The sequence below is a fragment of the Pantherophis guttatus genome, chromosome 5, assembly GCF_059756535.1.
Source record: "Pantherophis guttatus breed Tessera chromosome 5, ASM5975653v1, whole genome shotgun sequence".
NCBI lineage: Eukaryota > Metazoa > Chordata > Lepidosauria > Squamata > Colubridae > Pantherophis > Pantherophis guttatus.
The window spans coordinates 66287318-66306368 of record NC_142067.1 but is presented as its reverse complement, the minus strand read 5'-3'; the positions used below and the strand labels follow the sequence as shown (position 1 = coordinate 66306368).

The window sequence follows — 19051 nt, the reverse complement described above, 5'->3', positions numbered from 1 at the left end:
AAGAAATGAGGGGGGAAAATAAAACCTTGAACTTTTAAAAAGATAACTGGCGAGAACTAAGGAGGATACGTTTTGCCTACAAGAGGATAGACTTTGATGATTATAAAAGAGGGACCTTAATGCAACTTAAAACTGGAACAATTCAACCCGGAAAGAATAAAATGGAACAGGAACTTAATGAACTGATAAAAACGATGTGTTTGGAAATAAAGGAAATGATTATAAATTTGCATGGAAAATCAAAATCTGAGGAGGCAAAGACAGAGCTAGAATGCACTGAAGATGAAAAGGAAATGACTAATGAGAAACAAAAAGAGAGATGGATAATGAAGAAGACAAAGACAAAGAGACTGACTATGGAAAATTAAACAATTGTAATATTAAGTAAGGACAAAAAGAAAAGTAACAAAGAAGGAAAAGAGGGTGGAACAGGCAAAATATAAAAAACTTAAATGATTACACTGAGATTTACAGTGGAAAGATAAGAAAGAGGGAAAAGAGATGGAAAATAATAAGAAATAAAGGACAAAATAAAAGATTTTATTATTTTAAAATACAAAATAAGCATACTGAGATTAACAATGAAAAGACACAAAAAAGGAAAGAGAAAGGAGAAACAATGGGAAATATAGGACAGAATAGGAGAGTGCAGAATTTTAAAATACAAAAGAAAGGAAGAAGAAGGGAAAACAAAAGGCAAAGAAGAAAAAGAGGGTGGAGGAGAAGAAAAAAACATTAAAAACATAAATGGTTACACTGGGATTTACAGTAGAAATATAAGAAAGAGGGAAAAGGGATGGAAAACAATGGGAAATAAAGGGCAAAGATTTCACGATTTTAAGATACAAAATATTAATAATGAAAAGATATGAAAAAGGAAAAGAAAAGTAGAAATGAAGGGAAAACTGTAATAAATGTCACATGCTCAATAATATTGGAGGTTTATAGAATGATAAGTTTTAACAATATGAATAAATCAGTTGGGGGAAATGTAATATTTGGAATATTTCAAACTATATATTTGAAACATAATTAAAAAGAGAAAAGAAGACAAATTAAGAATATTTTAAGAACTAATCAAATTGGGTAAAATGAGAAAGGATTAAGATGTGCTTTATAAATATATATTTGAATAAGTGGAAATATATTGTTAAGATGTTTTGGGAAATATATTTAATGATTGAAATTGAATGTAAAACTGAATGAAATTGAAATGATAAAAATGATCATCCCTGGACTTTATTTAGTCATCTAATATTAAAAGCAGCATGCATATTTTCAAACAGTACAAGATCACACTAAAAAGTTTGATGATCAATTACTGCCTGATTGCTTTCATCCCTACACTAGCAAGATTCTCTTTAAGATTATACAATAACATCTGGCATCAATCATCAAAAGAGATTGCCAGATATTCAAACTGGCTTCAGAGCAGGTTATGGTACTTGTGACTATATTGCAAATTATACTGGATCATGCAAAAATATGAAGAATAGCAAAATAACATCTATATCTGCCTTATTGACTATAAGAAAGCTTTGATTGTGATCATGACAAACAACAGACAGACCTAGAAGATCTGGGGGTGATAATACATCTGGTCAAGTTGATGCAGTCCTTATGCACAAATCAAGAAACCACCGTGCAAAAACTATATGAAAATACTGACAGATTTAAGATAAAGGAGTGCAGTAAGATTTCTTGTTCAACTTATGTGCCAAAGTGATCGTGAGGAAGCTGGAACTTGAAGAATTAAAAAAAAATCAAAACAAAGATTGGAGGAAAGAACATAAGCATCTCTGATATACTGATAACACAACACTCCTCTCAGAAACCAACAAACCTGAAAATCTAATCAAAAGGATTAAAGAAGCAAGTAATTTGGCCTCTTTCTAAATATCAAAAAGACCAAGCTCATTACCACTGTGAGGAATGGAAATATCACAACAACTGATGGTGAAGAGATCAAATGTGTGCAACAATTCACATTTTAAGGATTGTGGATTGATCAAAACAGTAAATGTAATCCAAAAATAAAGCATTGAATCATGCTATCTCACATAGTGATGATGAGCATCAATCATGTATGGAAAAGCAAGGACATAGCCTGGCAACTAAATGCAGACTAGTTTGCACTATCATGTTTCCTTTAGCTATTTACAGTTGCAAAAGTTGAATCATAAAAAAAACTAGACAAGAAGAAAATTGACTCATTTGAATTGTGGTATTCATCCAGACTCCTTCACATTCCTTAGACAGCAAAGGTGACAGACAGATGTATTGGAACATATAAAACCAGACATATCACTGGGAAACAAAATCAAAATTCCGCCTTACTTATCTAGGCCATGTCATGTGATTAAATTCACTGGAAAAGGCAGTTATGTTCAGAATGGTCAGCAATAAAAAAAAAAGCTGCCAAAAAACATGGTAACTAGGCACCAACAAAGTGGTGTTTATGCTGTCAACACTAGTGACAGCATAAAACAACTGAAAGAAACCATACAAGATTCAACATAAATTCCTTTTCATAATAAACTACACGTCCTTTGAATAAATTGGTGTAACATTCTTGGACACTAAGTTCTGTTAGTACATTCTGTACTAACTTGCTGGGATGCCGCTTCTCATATTTCTGCTTATAGATCTTAACCACGCCTTCAATGGTCTGCCAACTACATAGTGATCTAGCAAGTTATATAAAGATAACTACTTAAACAAATTAGATGCCAAACCAATGATATTTTATACATTAGTTGTTTCACATTTGTTGACTATTAATAGGCTATAGTATGAATATACACTGTTGTTCAGCACATTTTTAAAAATAGCCTTGACTAATCTCAGAAAAAAGTTAGTTAAGGACATTTCCATACCATGATTTCTGCAACTATATGACAATAAGGTATAATGTAATTTATCTGGTAATAATTGTAATCTAACGTATTTTTTGGACTATAAGACACTCTGAAATAAAAGACGCACCTAGCTTTTGGGGAGAAAAACAAGGGGGAAAAAATCTGCCTCTGCCTCCCAGAAATTTACCTCCTTGCAGCAAACAACCTGGTAAGATTCAGCATAGCCTGATTTAGCACAAGCAGCTGATTGGTGGTTGAATCGGCCTCCCGTAATACTGCCCATCAGCTGTTCCAGGCTGCGGGGATTGCCACCGCCCGTTGTCACCATTGCTTGTCCATTGCTGCTGCTGCCTATCACTGCCTCCATGCACCACATTTTCAGCCTCCACAAGCCCCATTTTTGGCCTCCATGCATCCTGTTTTCAGCCTGTTCCAGGCGATGGGGATTGCTGCCACCACTGCCTATTCCCACTGCCTGGAACGGGCCAAAACCGGGACATGTAGAGGCCAAAAACTGGGTGCCCATAGGCCGAAAATGGGGCATGTGGAGGCGGTGATAGGCAGCAGCAGTGATGGGCAGCGATGGTGGCAATGGGCAGTGGTGATACCTGCAGCCTGGAACAGCTGATAGGCGGTATTCTGGGAGGTCAATCCAACCACCAATAAGCTGCTTGTGCTAAATCAGGCTGTGCTGAAGCTGACCAGGCTGTTTGCTGTTTGCTGCAAGGAGGTAAATTGCTGGGAGGCAGAGGCCGAAGGGTGGGGCCTGGCGAGTGGGTGGGGCTTCGGCAACATTCACTGTATAAGACGCACAGACATTTCCACCCACTTTTTTGGAGGGAAGGAAGTGCATCTTATACACCAAAAAATATGGTAATTGACTATTGTTTAAAGCATACTAGAGTTAAAAACGAAAGCATGAATGTGAAATGTGAAACTTAAAATTGTAATTAGAAAACACAGAGCTGAGGTGAAACAAAGAATCATAACCGTCAGAATATCCTGACAGAATAATTAAGTTATTCCAGATGTAACACAATGCCTAAAGCTGTGTTGTAGACTCTCTGACTTCAAAAGAAATATTTATATTATGTTACACTCTGAACTAATGGCTCAGATGGATTTGTAACTGACTGACAAACCGTACTCAACAAGTAGTCCTTAATGGGTCTATGTCTATATGGAGGGAAGTAAACAGTAGGTACCAGAAGGTTCAGTCTTAGGCCCAGTACTTTTCAATATCTTCATAAATGATTTAGATGAGGGAATAGAAGGGGAACTCATCAAATTTGCAAATGATACTAAGCTGGCAGGAATAGCTAACATCCTAGATGATAGGCTCAAGATGGATCTTGACAGACTTGAACACAGAGTCCTATCTAACAAAATGAAATTCAATGTAGAGAAAAGTAAAGTCTTACACTTAGGTAAGAAAAACCAAAAGTACACATATAGACTGGGTGAAACTAGGCTTAATAGCAGTAACTGTGAGAGAGATCTTGGAGTCTTAGTGGACAACCAATTAAATATGAGCCAGCAGTATGCAGTGGCAGCCAAAAAGCCAATGCAATCTTAAACTGCATTAACAGAGGGATACAGTCAAGATCAAGTGAGGTACTAATACCATTCTATAAAGTCTAAATAAGACCACACCTAGAGTGCTGCATCCAGTTTTGGTCACCACACTATAAAAAAGATGTTGAGACTCTAGAAAGAGTGCAGAGAAGAGCAACCAAGATGATTAGGGGACTGGAGGCTAAAACATACAATGAATAGTGCAGGAACTGGACTTGGCTAGTCTAGTGAAGAGAAGGACCAGGGGAGACATGATAGCAGTTGAGGGGCTGCCACAGAGAGGAGAGGGTCAACCTATTTTCCAAAGCACCTAAAGGCCAGACAAGGAATAATGGATGGAAACTGAACAAGGAGAGATTCAACCTGGAAATAAGGAGAAATTTTCTGACAGTAAGAGCAATCAATCGATGGAAGAGCTTGTCTTCAGAGGTTGTGGGAGCTTCATCACTGGAAGCTTTCAAGAAGAGACTGGACTGCCATCTGTCAAAAATGGTGTAGGGTCTGCTTGGGTGGGAGGTTGGACTAGACCATGTTGGTTTTAAAGTTTGATACTGATTTTTAATTGAAATGTTTAAATTATGGGCCAAATTTCATTTAATTATTTTTAAAATTATTTTAACTTTTGTGTACAAATGTTTTTATTTTGGCTGTTCACCGCCCTGAGTCCGAAAGGAGAAAGGCGGTATACAAATCTAATAAAAGATAAAGATAAAGGATGACCTACAAAGTCCCTTCCAACCAGGGGTGGGTTCTAAAAATTTTTACTACCAGTTCTGTGGGTGTGGCTTATTTTGTGGGTGTGGTTTGGTGGGGAGGGTAAGGTGACTGGGTGGGTATGGCCAACTTTTTTTTTTTACTTTTAAAAGCATTTTTTCTACAACCTTAAGAGATTGCAGAAAAAAATGCTTTTAAAAGCCTTTGACGATCAGGCAACTCAGCTGGGATCGCCAGAGGCTTTTAAAGGCATTTTTTTCCCTACAATCTCTTTGTCTGAAGAGGTTGTAGAAAAAATGCTTTTAAAAGTTTTTTTTTAAAAAGCCTCTGATGAGGTGGGCGGGGTAAGCGAGCGGCGACTGGACCGGGGACCGGTTCGGGGGTGTGGCCAGCCAATGTTATAGTTCTCTGAACTATTACAAATTTTTACTACCGGTTCTTGCGAACCAGTGCGAACCGGGAGCAACCCACCACTGCTTCCAACTCTGTTAATCTGTATCTGTATCTAATATATAGGAACAAGTTGAAAGATTACTTGTAGATATTTTTTTATTCTTTTTATTAATCCTGCATTTAATAAGTAACACAACAATTATTTGGACTGCAATTAATTCTAATGTAAAAAAAAGATTTTCAAAGAACAAAAAAATCAAATGTCAGTCAAGGCACATACCCTACAAAATATAAAGTGGACATTAAAGATAACAGGCTGGTTTAAACATGGAATAAACTACCTATAGATACACTCCTGCACATCAGACTTCACGTGGTTTAACATATTTTAAGTCACAAAGAGCATCCTCTTGAGATTTAATGAAGATCAAGATTTATACTAGGGTGTTCTTCTAAGGATTTATGTTATGCATTGAAAAGGAAGGATCTGTGGCTTTTAAAACAATGAATATGGCAAGAGCTCAAGAATTGGGACCAATCCTAATTCTTTATCATTTTGATCATTCTTTACATTAGACATTTAGAAGGCATAAAAAAGATTTGTAGAAATAGGAATAAAGAAATAAAGATATAACAATTATATGCATATACTGAAAAATCCCCTCAACAATATTCCAATTTCTTTTACAAGAAATTTCTTCACAAAGATAAATCTATGGGCATAATGTATTAGAAAACAGGACTATCGTCATCCATAGAAGATTTGACTATCAAGCTATGGGTCTTATTTTAAATTAATAACTGGTTTTAAAAATAAATGTAGAAGCAAATTAATTAATTCTGCAAGTAACAAGCATTCCGGGAGGAAAGCTTCTTTCTAGGGAGGTGATATGACTACATTGCCTTTCTAGTGTTAAATGTTACAGGTGAGATAAATAACTTTTCTTAACCAAAATTCCATATCAGATATCACAACATGAGCGAACTGTAAATGTTTATTTTGATATCTTGTTTTTAATCACTGATTTAAAATTTAATATTTAAAAATCTTTTTTCTGATAAGAAAAGGACTGAGAATAAGATCATATTGTCAAAAATGGAAGTTCAGTTATCTTTATTTCTTATTCTGGGTTTGTTACTAAACTTGTTTCACAACATTGAATTCCTTGCAGAGGAGCAACTAAAATAGTAATATATTGAGAAGCTAGAGGTCTATTTGGACCTGTTCAATATAAACAGATCCAAATATTATACCCTCTTTGGACAACAATGTATATTTGGCTTGCATTGTTATATTCTGAGGTTTATCACTTGTTATCAGAACCTGTAGAGGGAACAAATCTCTCTGAAGACTAGTTATTGGGGGTAATGTTTAAAGTAACAATCCTAGAATGTCAAGTCTTTTTGTTTTTGTTGCAATGTTTTCAGGATCAGACTCAATAAATCATTTAAGAATTAATAGTTCAAATATATCTCTCTTTATTTACACAAGGCATTCTATATTCACTGAATATTCACAGATAGAAGCAAGGAATGAGTGCGTGCAGCTCCTTATATATACAATGGGTGGAGCTAGATATGGGAGTGGTGAAGTATGAATACATTAAGAAGTGAAGAATAAATTAACCCCTGATATCCCGTTCATATACTATTTACATATTGGAGAATAAGGCATTTACTTGTGACAGTTTTTGAATGTGAACCTTATATGTCTATACATAAACACACACAAACATTATGTCTGTCTGTCTCTCTGTCTCTCTGTTTCTCTGTCTGTCGTCCTTTAATAATGGCAACTGGGACTAGAACTTTCATTGCTTAGCGTTGGTGATGCAGTAGCCATTGCCCTTGATAAGAAGGATCACATTAAGGGAAGATCTCACATGACTGTGATTTGCAAAGTTAATGGGGGAGCTGGCAGGAAGTCACAAATCCCAGACAGCTTGCAAGTAAACAAATTGGTAAGTACTGAGTAGTGGGCTGGGGGAAGGAGCTGCAGCAAGGGCATCAGTGGTGGGTTGCAAAAATTTTTACTACTGGTTCTGTGGGTGTGGCTTGGTGGGTGTGGCAGGGGAACGATACCATAAAATCTCCATTCCCTCCCTAATCCAAGGGAAGGCAAAATCCCCATTTCGTCCCGATCAGCTGGGACTTGGGAGGCAGAGAATAGATGGGGGCAGGGCCAGTCAGAATTTTTACTACCGGTTCTCTAAACTACTCAAAATTTCCACTACCGGTTCTCCAGAACTGGTCAGAACCTGCTAAAACCCACCTCTGAAGTGCATGCATGTTAGGGAAAGAATATCACAGAAGGTCCCATAAATTGTCATTCTTAGACCCTAAAACAATGCAACAACCTGAAGACATCTCAGGATAGTTTTTGATTAAATCACCATATAATTTATTTTGGCATTTGTATTATATATTTCAAGGGCACCTCCAAAATTGGACTGAAATCCAAGATACCAAACATCTAAATAGAAAACCAGAATGTGTTGTTGTTATGTAGAGTGGAGAAATGAACCCAAAGTTAGGTGAGGAATTAAAACAGGAATTAAGAGCACTAACAAACCATTTTAGCTATGCTGTCATGGTTCTTGCAAGTTGTAAGAATGTTTCCCAAAATGTTTTCTGCACAATCCTATATTAAGATGATTCTGCACGTCTACAAACTCTAACTGCACAGAAATTCAAATGGATATTTTCACATAAGAGTCCTCATGTGATCTATGTACAGTATGAGCAGACCTATGGCTCCATGATATGCCAGTGTAATAAATTTAAGTAAATAACTCATTTAAAGGAAACATGAGTGAAGTCACATGAAAGTTGTGATTACTGCAAACCATGCATCATGTTTAAATTTAGCGTGGGGCTGGCAACAGACAGACTCCTCTTTGTCTTTTGTATTCCATTTTGCTTTATTTTGGATTTCAACGTAGAAATGAAAGAAACCTTAACTTTATGTTTTATAGGGTGGATACAGAAGACATTAATCCTCTGTAATCTAATTTTTGTTAGGCTGGTTAACTATCATAACTTTTCAGAAATAATTAAGTACCTCCTTATTATTTTGTAAAAATATGAATTCTGAACAGTTAATACTTGAATTGCCTGAACTGGTTCTTTTCCAATGCTAAAAACAAGGAGGCAGCCCAGGAAACTAAAACTTTATCCAATGGTGAACTATTATAGCTGCTTCCATTTGTGGCTATAATGGCCTATGCTGCAATTTAGGAGATTCTTAAAACCTAGAGCCTGTTATTGTGATAATAATAATAATAATAATAATAATAATAATAATAATAATAATAATAATAATAATAATAATAATAATAATAATAATAAAAATAAAAATAAAATAAAATAAAATAAAATAAAGCCCTAGCCACAAACTGCATGAAGGCAAAAATTCAATATGTTATCACCAACAGCAAATGCCGCCTCTGTAATGAGAAAGATGAGACAGTCGACCACCTGATCAGTGGATGCAGCAAAATTTCACAAACTGACTACCTACAACGCCATGACCGAGTTGCTAAGATCATTCACTGGAAATTATGCCAGAAGTTTGGATTTGAATACAGCAAAAACCACTGGGAACATCAGGTTTAGAAAGTTTTAGAGAATAAGAAACTCAAGATCTTGTAGGACTTTAGGATTCAGACTGACAAGCACTTGGTCCACAACACACCTGACATAACAATAGTTGAAAAGAAAAAAGTATGGTTCATTGACATTGCAATACCTGGTGATGCACGGATTGAAGATAAGCAGCAAGAAAAAATCACAAAGTACTGGGACTTGCAAATTGAAGTTGAGCGACTGTGGAAAAAGAAATCGTGTGTTGTCCCGATTGTAATTGGAGCCCTTGGAGCAATACCCAAAGGGCTACCTCGCTATTTAGAAATTCTAAATTTACCGGACTTGAACATTTTGACTCTACAAAAAACTACTTTACTCGGAACAGCTTACATCCTCCAACAATACCTTAACAGTTCCTAGGTCCTTGGTTAGGACTCGAGCTGCTGAGTTATTAACCAGCCTCAAAGGCTGTGAATCTCACCAAAGATTAACCAATAATAATAATAATAATAATAATAAGAAGAAGAAGAAGAAGAAGAAGAAGAAGAAGTAGTAGTAGTAGTAGTAGTAGTTTTCCCAAAAATAAGCCCTCCCCGAAAAATAAGCCCTCCCTGAAAATAAGGCCATGCGCTTATTTCAGGGTTGAAAAAAAATATAAGACAGGGTCTTATTTCCAGGGAAACACAATAATAATAATATGGAACATAAAGTGGAAAAAGTTGTTGAAACTGAGATGGTGAAGATATTTTAGGACTTTCGAATACAGACAATCGTCATTTGGAACACAACACACCAGATATCACAGTTGTCGAGGGCTGAAGCATACAATTTATTGATATCGCTGTACCAGGAGACACCAGAGTTGAAGAAAAAGAACTTCAGCCATTAGCACCAATCAATGGTATTTGTGACACATTTTTAAATGTCCAGTTGACTGAGTTTCATGTTTAATGAATAAAAAAAATAATAATAAACAACATTCAGATTTGCCTATCCCAGGTCCTTGGTAAGGATTCGATAGGTAGACAAACATGCCAAACCCAGTCTGAACATCTGGCTGACACTGCAATGATCAATAATAATAATAGTAGTAGTAGTAGTAGTAATAATAATAATAATAATAATAATCATCATCATCATCATCTCTTTTTCCTGACTTTTTTCCTGCATTAATAATCCAAAGCAAACAAGTCACAGTTTGCTCAGAGAGATAAAAGTAACATAATATAAAATGCTAAATAAAACAAATGTTTCTTTCTTTCAATGGATTGTCTTCCATGTACACCCATCCCCATCCCCATCCCCATCCCCATCCCATACATGATACATCCCACTGTTTTCTTTAAACCGGCATTAATTATTAGCCACATATCCACTGGCTTCTCAGGAACAAGTGATTTAAGATCACTTATTGTCAAATGAGATAAAGTGGAAATGCCTTTTGACCAGAGGAGGATGGAAATTAAACACACACAGACTTTCCCCCGAAGTGCCACATTCCCAGCTCTAGTTGGACATACAGTTTAACTTAGTAGAAGAGCCTCCGGCAGCTGCATGCCACAGAAAATTTTCCCAACAGCAATTTCGGAGCCAGCTTTTTGTGTGTTATCAAGAACCTCTTTCACGCAATGGAAAAGATCCTTTTGGCTTTTGTTTTTGAAGCACAAATCCAACACACATGTGTAACATCCGCAAATTGTTTGTCCTACCAGATCTGCTCTTGATAATATCAGTGAACTCGTCAACTGCAGACGCTTCCTCAGGTTGTCTTCCTGCCTCAGCCATGGCCAAACCCACGAGCCTAATCCGACATCAAATGCTCTCGCTTGGCTCTGCTTCGGCAGGCTGGAGCTGCCCTCAGGCCAGAAAACCGAGACCCACCAAAGTTTAAATAGGAGAGGTTTTCGAGAAGAGAGAGTGGGAGGAGAGGGAGAATGGAGAGAGCTAGCGTGGCAGCAGGGAGCCAAAGAAAGGAGGGCGGCGAGGGTAAAGCCCTCTGGCTAAACTGGCTCGAGATCAAATGGCGGGAGAACTGTCAAACTCTGAGCGCCGAGCCGCGAGAACAGGTGCTGAGCGGCGAGAGTCTGCTTTAAAAATAGAGGCAGAGAGACCGCCATGGAAGGTGAAAACGAAGAAGGAATGGGGTCTCAGTAAATCAGCAGTCTCCAGAGAGTCCCCTTCCGCTCGGCACCAGATCAATGCAAAGAGGAGCAATTAGAGAGCAAATTGCACAGCGAGGGAAAGAGAAACATGAATGATTAAGTAGTTTAAAAGCAATCATTTCATACAGGGATGTTCCGACTGCAGCTCCACTCATCTTTCTTTCTTACTTAGTCGCCTCAGTCGGCGCTGGAATCCCGGAATTGGAATGTCAATGGAGGAATCTCTTGGAGGTATTTGAGTGGGGGTGGGGGGGTTAGTAGTCCTTAGGGAACACGCTGAACTGTTCATATGTAAAACTTACTCGCCCAATCAGCATTTTTCCCAACTCGAAAGATATTATAAAGCTTCTGAAACACTTGTCTGCTTTGCTTTTCATTTTTAAAATGCTTCAGTTCGAGAGAAAGACCCCTGCTGTCACATAAATATACACAGTAGAATTGAAAGACTGGATGGAAACATTTAGACCACCAAATTCAATCCTCATGCAGGAATCCAAATTAATAAATCCCTGAAGTCCAACACATCCAAGGAATGTGGAGCTTCTCTTTCTCTCCTCTCTCTGTCTCTCTCTCCCCCCTACTTCAATCATGTTATTTTTCACTTCCTCCACTAAATCTTCCACACTGATTAAATTCATGTCTAAGAGAACTAATGCTTTTGTGCCTTCTTCTGTCCTCTGAAGGAGAAAGTTGTTAGTCATACTGATCAGGAATTTCCTGGAAAAGCCTGTTAAATAGAATTTGTTTTCTCCCATATGTGCAGATAATTATAGTCTTGATCGTTACTGCTCTGTGCCTGTTGGAAAATTGAAATTTGCTTTTATAAAGCACCATCCACAAGTCCTCCTTGATTGGGCAGCCCATGAAAGACACTAAAAACGGCTTTTGTTCATTCACTTATTTTAAGCAAGTACAGGTATTTTAACTATAGTGCTACTAACAAGTAACAGTAACAGAGTTGGAAGGGACCTTGGAGGTCATCTAGTCCAATCCCCTGCTCATGCAGCAGACCTATACTAGATTCGAACTGCCAAACTGCCGACCTTTCTCGGAATTGGTCTCTGTGCTATTTTGCACTTTAAAAATTTAAACATGCATTTATTTTGGACTCAGTAACATGAATTCTTTGCAATTATACTATGACAAATTATACTATGACAATTATACATATATATATAGATGGGATTCTGCCGAAACGTCGCTTCTACCCTTTTAGGGATATATCCACAATTACACGGGAAGAAACCCGAAATATTAACTATACACATACATATACATATACATATACATATACATATACATATACATATACATATACATACACATACACATACACATACACATACATATACATATACATACATATACATATATATATATATATATATATATATATATGTATACACACACATACATACATACAGTGGTGAGATTCAATTTTTTAACAACCAGTTCTGTGGGTGTGGCTTATTTGGGGGCATGGCTTGATGGTCATGTGACCGGGTGGCCATGGCTATGTGCATAGGGATTACTCAGAGGGCTGAAAAAAGTCATTTCTGACCGGTCCTCACACTTATGACCATCCTCACATTTATGCCCATTGCAGCATTCTTAACAACCGTGTCTCTCATTTCACAACTGCTTCTCTTCACCATGGTGACAAAATAAGGCGAAAAACGTAAAATGTGAGGACAGTAGTAAGTGCGAGGACTGGTCAAAAGTGCGAGGACTGGTCAAAAATAACTTTTTCAGCCCTCTGAGTAGTCCATATGCACATAGGGACTACCCAGAGGGCTGAAAAAAGTGATTTCTGACAGGTCCTCGCACTTTTGACAGGTCCTCGCACTTATGATCGGTCATCATTTATGCCCGTTGCAGCATTCTTAACAACTATGTCACTCATTTCACAACTGTGGTGCTTCATGTGACCAGGTGGTCATGTGGCATCGCTTCTTTGCCCTAATGACAGTTTGCTGCAATGGTTTAAGTATGAAAAACGGTCATAAGTTACTTTTTTCAGTGCCATTGTAACTGTTGTAAATCAAGGATTACCTGTACAAAAATACAAAAAGCTTCTTTGCTTGCAAAAAGCTGCCCTAAATACCAATTATTAGATTAGAAATACCTGCAAACTGGAGTTACAAATCAGGCAGGGTGCCAGAGCACCTTGAGGAATTAAAATAGTTAAAATGCAATGATAACTATCAGCAGCCAACTGTTGCTCTTAAAGTGAAACCCTTTAGTAGAAAGGTCAGTTAAGCTCTCCAGAATTTTTAGAACATCCTTCTCCTTTCCTCTTCTTTCTCCTCCCTCTCTTCTCTACTCCCCTTTCCTTTTCTCTACTTCCCTCCTTCCTTCTCCTCTCCTTCCCTCTCTCCTTCTCCTGTCCCCTCTCTATTTCCCCTCTCTCTTCTTCTCCGCTTCTATCTCCTTCGCTTTCTACTCTTCTCCTCCCCTCCACTCCCCTCTCTCCTTTTCCCTCTCTACCCTTACTCTTTCTCCCCTCCTCTCCTACTCCTTTCCACTCCACTCCATTTCCCTCTCTCTTTTCATTGTTGCATATAATATTCCCAATACCTATAGAATATGGTGTGTTTTCCAATTAATATCTCTTTCAACTATAACCATACAGCTTCTTTAAATTGCATTAAAAAATCAAAGAAACAGACTTAATCACTTACACATATATTGTTAATAATAATAATACTATAATATTAATTAATATTCATGTTAATAATTTTAAACACATCATTCTAGTCACATATATGCAACTGCAATATTATTCTTTTAATACTAATATCATTAATCAAACAGCATACCATCTAAATATCAGTTTCTTACATCCTCACATTTCAAGCTTACCACTATTTTCATTCTTTGTGTCTATTTTTCATATTTCTTTTCCTAACTTATTTGACTTTGTGATACATTGCTTTACATCCTTCCATTCTAAACTTCCACTAATATTTTTCTTTTTTCCCCTCCATATTATTATATTCAAAGACATGATACTCTGTTTTATCATTCATATTCCCAATCTCTAAGTCTTCCTTTCTATATATTTTAAAATGTATTTAATACACATAGGTATATCTACTTTCACTTTACCTACACCATAATCATATTTACACACTTTTAATAATATTATCATTCAACCATATCATTCTAATTTTAATACAATTATTACCATATAATCATGACATATCTTTAACTCTTTTTCTTAACCCTTAACCATTATCTTATCCACATCCCTTCCTTTTTTTAAACTTGTCTCCCCTGTTTTCCTCTTAAGTCTTTTATTCCATCTACTTTGAGGTTTATATTCTGAATCCATAATTTAATTTTTCCTCCTTGCCCTGTCTTTCCCCACTGTTTAATTTGAGAGCTTTCTGTTCTAAATCCTATCATTTCCCCCCCAACCTCTTCTTATTCCTCCCATTTCTTTTTTAAATCTTTTAAAGTACTTTCCCCATTTTAATTCCTCAATTCTTATTAATTTTAATAGTATCTCCTCCTTGTTTTCTTCTGTTTGCTGGTTTCTCAGTTCTAATTCTCCTTCTATTCTAGTTGATAATTCCATATTTTTCCTTCTTGTCCTGATCTTTATTTTCCATCTCTTGTATACAATTTCCCAGTCTTCTATCTATCTATATCTATCTATATCTATCAGTGATTCAAATCCCTAGTGCCATGTAACGGGGTGAGCTCCCGTTAATTGTTCCAGTTTCTGCCAACCTAGCAGTTCGAAAGCACGTAAAAAATGCAAGTCGAAAAATAGGGACCACCTTTGGTGGGAAGGTAACAGTGCTCCATGCGCCTTTGGCATTTAGTCATGCCGGCCACATGAGCATGGAGATGTTTTCGGACAGTGCTGGCTCTTCGCCATTGAAACAGAGATAAGCACAGACCCCTAGAGTCAGGAACGATTAATACATATGTGCAAGGGGAACCTTTACCTTTTTATCTATATGATCCAATATTTCCACCATGTCTTTGTGCAGTTCCAGGATAAGGTCCTTAATGTCTTTGTTATTTTGAGTTATTAACTCCATTTCGTTTAGGTCTCCTCAATCATCCATTCAGAAACCAGACCTCCTAATCAAGTTTAAATGTCTCATCAATGTCCAATCAAATCAGTTAGTTACTTCAGGGATCCTCTACTCCTCAAGTTGTTTTTGTATATTCAATAGTATTTAGGGGTCCAGACACCAATTCTTTTTTTAAATATTCCAGTCTCCAGTGGCTAGAAAGTAAATATACATGGTTCAACAGTTATTTCCCTCCATTTCAATATTTGCTCCTGAGTCACAAAAATTTACTATCATCAGCAGATGGCACTCTTTACTCCACTTTGCTTCCTCTCTGCTTTTATTGTGACTCTGCTCCTGTTCTACTTTTACTTTGACACACCCAGTTTTATTTCTCTTGCTTAGTTTATCTTATAGTTCCGTTATTTGAAGAAAAGGTAGGTTTATAGCTCCAGCATCTTAATATGCCTTCTTAATATCATGCCTTTTATTTTGGGGATTCCATTTCCCACTTAATTTTCTTTTTAAACAGATAGTTACCAAATTTCCAATGTGTTTTTTCCCCACAATAGTTGCACGCCTCTGTAGCAAATTGCTCTAAAAGGTATTCCCCTTAAATTTTTTGTGGGGTCCAACTTCAGCTGTAAATCTTTTCTTACCCAGATGACACACCATTCAGCATTTCTCTGTTCCTGCACAAACATATGGTTCTGGCTGTTCCCCAGCTTCATGGCAGCCATTTTGACTGCCACTGCTCCTAGTCTTCGGATGAGGGGGTTTTCCGAGTCAGGGAGGGGAGATGCGGCTCCCCTCAACCTGTAAGGCAGTCCTCCTTTGCTTCACCACCCCACCAAGATGGCTATGCCTTCTAGTGAAGCCCCTGACAGGGAGAGTTTGGAATGGACCCACAGAGGTCGCAGTTCTTGCACTGAAAGAGCCAAAAATTCAAACTGGAAGTCCCGTGTTGGTGAGTTTTCTGGAGGTATAGGTGCATGGTTGGTGGTTTCCCTCCTTGTTCTTCTGGAGGAGGCAGATCTCACACCGAAGGCACCGGAAGTTTGACCGGAAGCTAACAATGAATGTTTTGATTTCCAAGACTGACATTAAGATAGTTGAAATAATTATTTTTTAAAAGATAGCTAATGAATAAAGCAAGTGTGCAGAATGCAATGTGTGTGTGTGTGTGTGTGTGTGTGTGTCTTCAAAATAAAAGTGAAAGAGAACAGCAGGAGATTGTAAGTAATGTTCTTCAGTTGATTGCAGAATTAAGCTTTTAGCTCAAATCAGTCCTGATTAACATTAACATATATTAATGAATTTATATTTAAAAGTTTCATATTTATATTATTTCTAGATAGAATGTTACATGCACATGTTTATCATTTGCAAAAATAAATAATTCATATATACAATATACAGTATGTCTCTATATGTGTGCATGCAGTTAATTACATAAAATTGAACATATATTTATTAGCAGGCAGTATAGGTCACTTTATATCTAATTCTAATATCCTTTAGAAAAATGTAAGTTTAATAAAATGAAAACATCCTCAATATCAAATTTCATCAGTATCAAGTATAACTATTGGGTAATTGAGATTTACTATCAGCTAAACTTACTGACCATGATATATATATGTGCTGGGTTTATATATTGGGTATGTTTTGATTGTACAAGGTATATAATATAACAACAAATATCTGATTATGTTAAAACCCATACAAGCTATTATCAAGTGTATAAAATCAAGTTTAGGTTTCTTTTAATCTCATTAAATTGTTACTAAAAATATCAGGCTTGGACAGGATCACATGGCAGTTATGGAGGACAAATTTAGGATAAGCGTGCTTGTTATCCTAATTAAATTAAATTATTGAATTGAAATTTACACTATTTGCATTAATGCACATTACTTGCATAAGAAAGTAATAACATAAAATCATGCAAATTACATACATTGTCTGGACTATTTCAGATACATTATTTTGCTAAAATATCCATTAATCTAAAGATCATTAAATTCACATTGTCTGTATTCTCAATCATATTGACTATTATATGATTTTTCCCCCTATATTCTATAGAACCATGTATTTAATTATTGTATTTATCTCACTGAATCCAATTACTACCTGTTCTTTTTCTCTAGTGCTTTCCTTTTCTTGAGGCAAATTTCTGTCGTGTCCATTTCAGACTGTCCTGAAATCTCCTTTGAATCAAACAAGCAAAAAAGAAAAAAAAAGTAATTCAACTGTGTTAGAAGGGAGGAGAGGTCCCCCCCCCCCCCCCGAGGATTCGAATTTCCCGGCTGGGAGAGCGTTCCGGCGCCGCACAAAACCGCGAGAGAAGCAAGCTGCGTGAAAGCAAGTTTTCTTTATTTTTCAGGAAGTCAGATCGAGCGATGTCGCAGACCAGCGTTCCTGGGTGAGCTGACATCTTTACCAGGTAAGCATACATTCTTATACCCTCTTGATCAAAGGGAATCCTTTGTTTTCTATTGTTACTTTTGTCTATGTTTCCTTTGTGTGTGTGCTCTGTTTTTCTTATTCTGATCGTTTCCTACTTCAGACTAGGTGGTGTTTGTGTTATCTGATTTGGTATTCTTTTGTTTTCTCCTGATTCATTATTTGCTTCCTCCCTTAAGATGATCATGTTATTATTTGGTAAGCCCTTACCCCCGGTTTGACTCTTATCATATTGCTTTGGGTTATTGATTAAATCTTTTCCTTGGTTAATCCCCTGCCATACCTTTTGTTTTTATTCTGCTGTTAATAGTTTCTTTCCTGATCTTGTCTAGAGTCTTTGTGTATCGTTTCCTGGGATTTCCTTTTTAATTCTATCTGACTCTGATATCTATGTGTTCTATTTTGGGAAGGTCATTTCCTTATGTCTGGGTTTTCCCCTTCATGAGTTGATGAGGTTTTGACACTGTCTTGGTAGTGTTCCCTTCCTACAATCCCCACTTCTTTTTCTCTCTTTTCTGTGTGTGTGCATGTGTTAAATGGGTGTCTCTTTGTCTTCTGTTCCTTGGGTTACTTCTGAATCGGGGTAGATCTGGTACTCATGATCAATCTGGACCATCATGAAGGCTGTTTGATTATGTCCTGCTTTTCTCTGGGGAAGATCTGGCTTACATGCCCTTATGCAGCTAAGGCAGGGAGGGATGCAATGACAGAGACAACACAAAAGGCCTCCGAGTACACAGATAGTGACCGCACCTGTTAGGGCAATTTTGAGCCAAGAGAAGTCTGGTAACCAAGAAAAAAGCCAAGAAAGATCTAGGGATGGCTGGCTATGGCCAATGTTTTGTGCCAGTTCCTCTAGGTGGTTGACTTCTGTGTCTACAAGTTTTGAGTTTTGTTCCAAGTCAAAACAGCACAACCCTTTAAATTCTTCGCAGCCAGGATGGTGTTTTAGTAATAAATAATCAATCGCTGCACGATTCTCAAGGGTGGCCTCCCTGACTTGTCTCAATTCTCTGTTTAGGGCATCCAATGCGTGGGAAGTCGAATTTAAACTTTTTGCTAGGGTACATGCCAAGCTATTTAGGTTTCTGGAATTCCGGACCGCTAGTCCTGGCACTCCCACTAGCGAAACAGCCAATGAAACATATTCTGCTTTAGTGAGTAAACTTACTTGAGAGTCACAGTCTGCCTCTAGGGAATAAAAAGCTCTCCTGTGTCGTCTCTGTAGGGATGGCATTAGCATGGTCAGTTTCCCTAAGGTGCATGG

The 19051-nt window shown here is 37.1% G+C and overlaps 1 protein-coding gene and 1 long non-coding RNA gene across 2 annotated transcripts in view; one reads left to right on the top strand and one right to left on the bottom strand.

The window, feature by feature from the left end:
• Positions 1-11484, bottom strand: part of DMD (dystrophin) — a 2041544-nt gene extending 2030060 nt beyond the window's left edge. Inside the window, exon 1 of the mRNA XM_087871305.1 lies at positions 10835-11484. Within this exon, the coding sequence (XP_087727431.1) occupies positions 10835-10910 (76 nt within the window). The 5' untranslated portion in view covers positions 10911-11484. The remainder of the gene's footprint in view (positions 1-10834) is intronic.
• LOC148113435 (uncharacterized) overlaps positions 11408-19051 on the top strand; it is a 130489-nt gene continuing 122845 nt past the window's right edge. The window contains exons 1-2 of the long non-coding RNA XR_015728234.1: positions 11408-11518; positions 17705-17764. This is a non-coding gene — a long non-coding RNA (uncharacterized LOC148113435). The remainder of the gene's footprint in view (positions 11519-17704; positions 17765-19051) is intronic.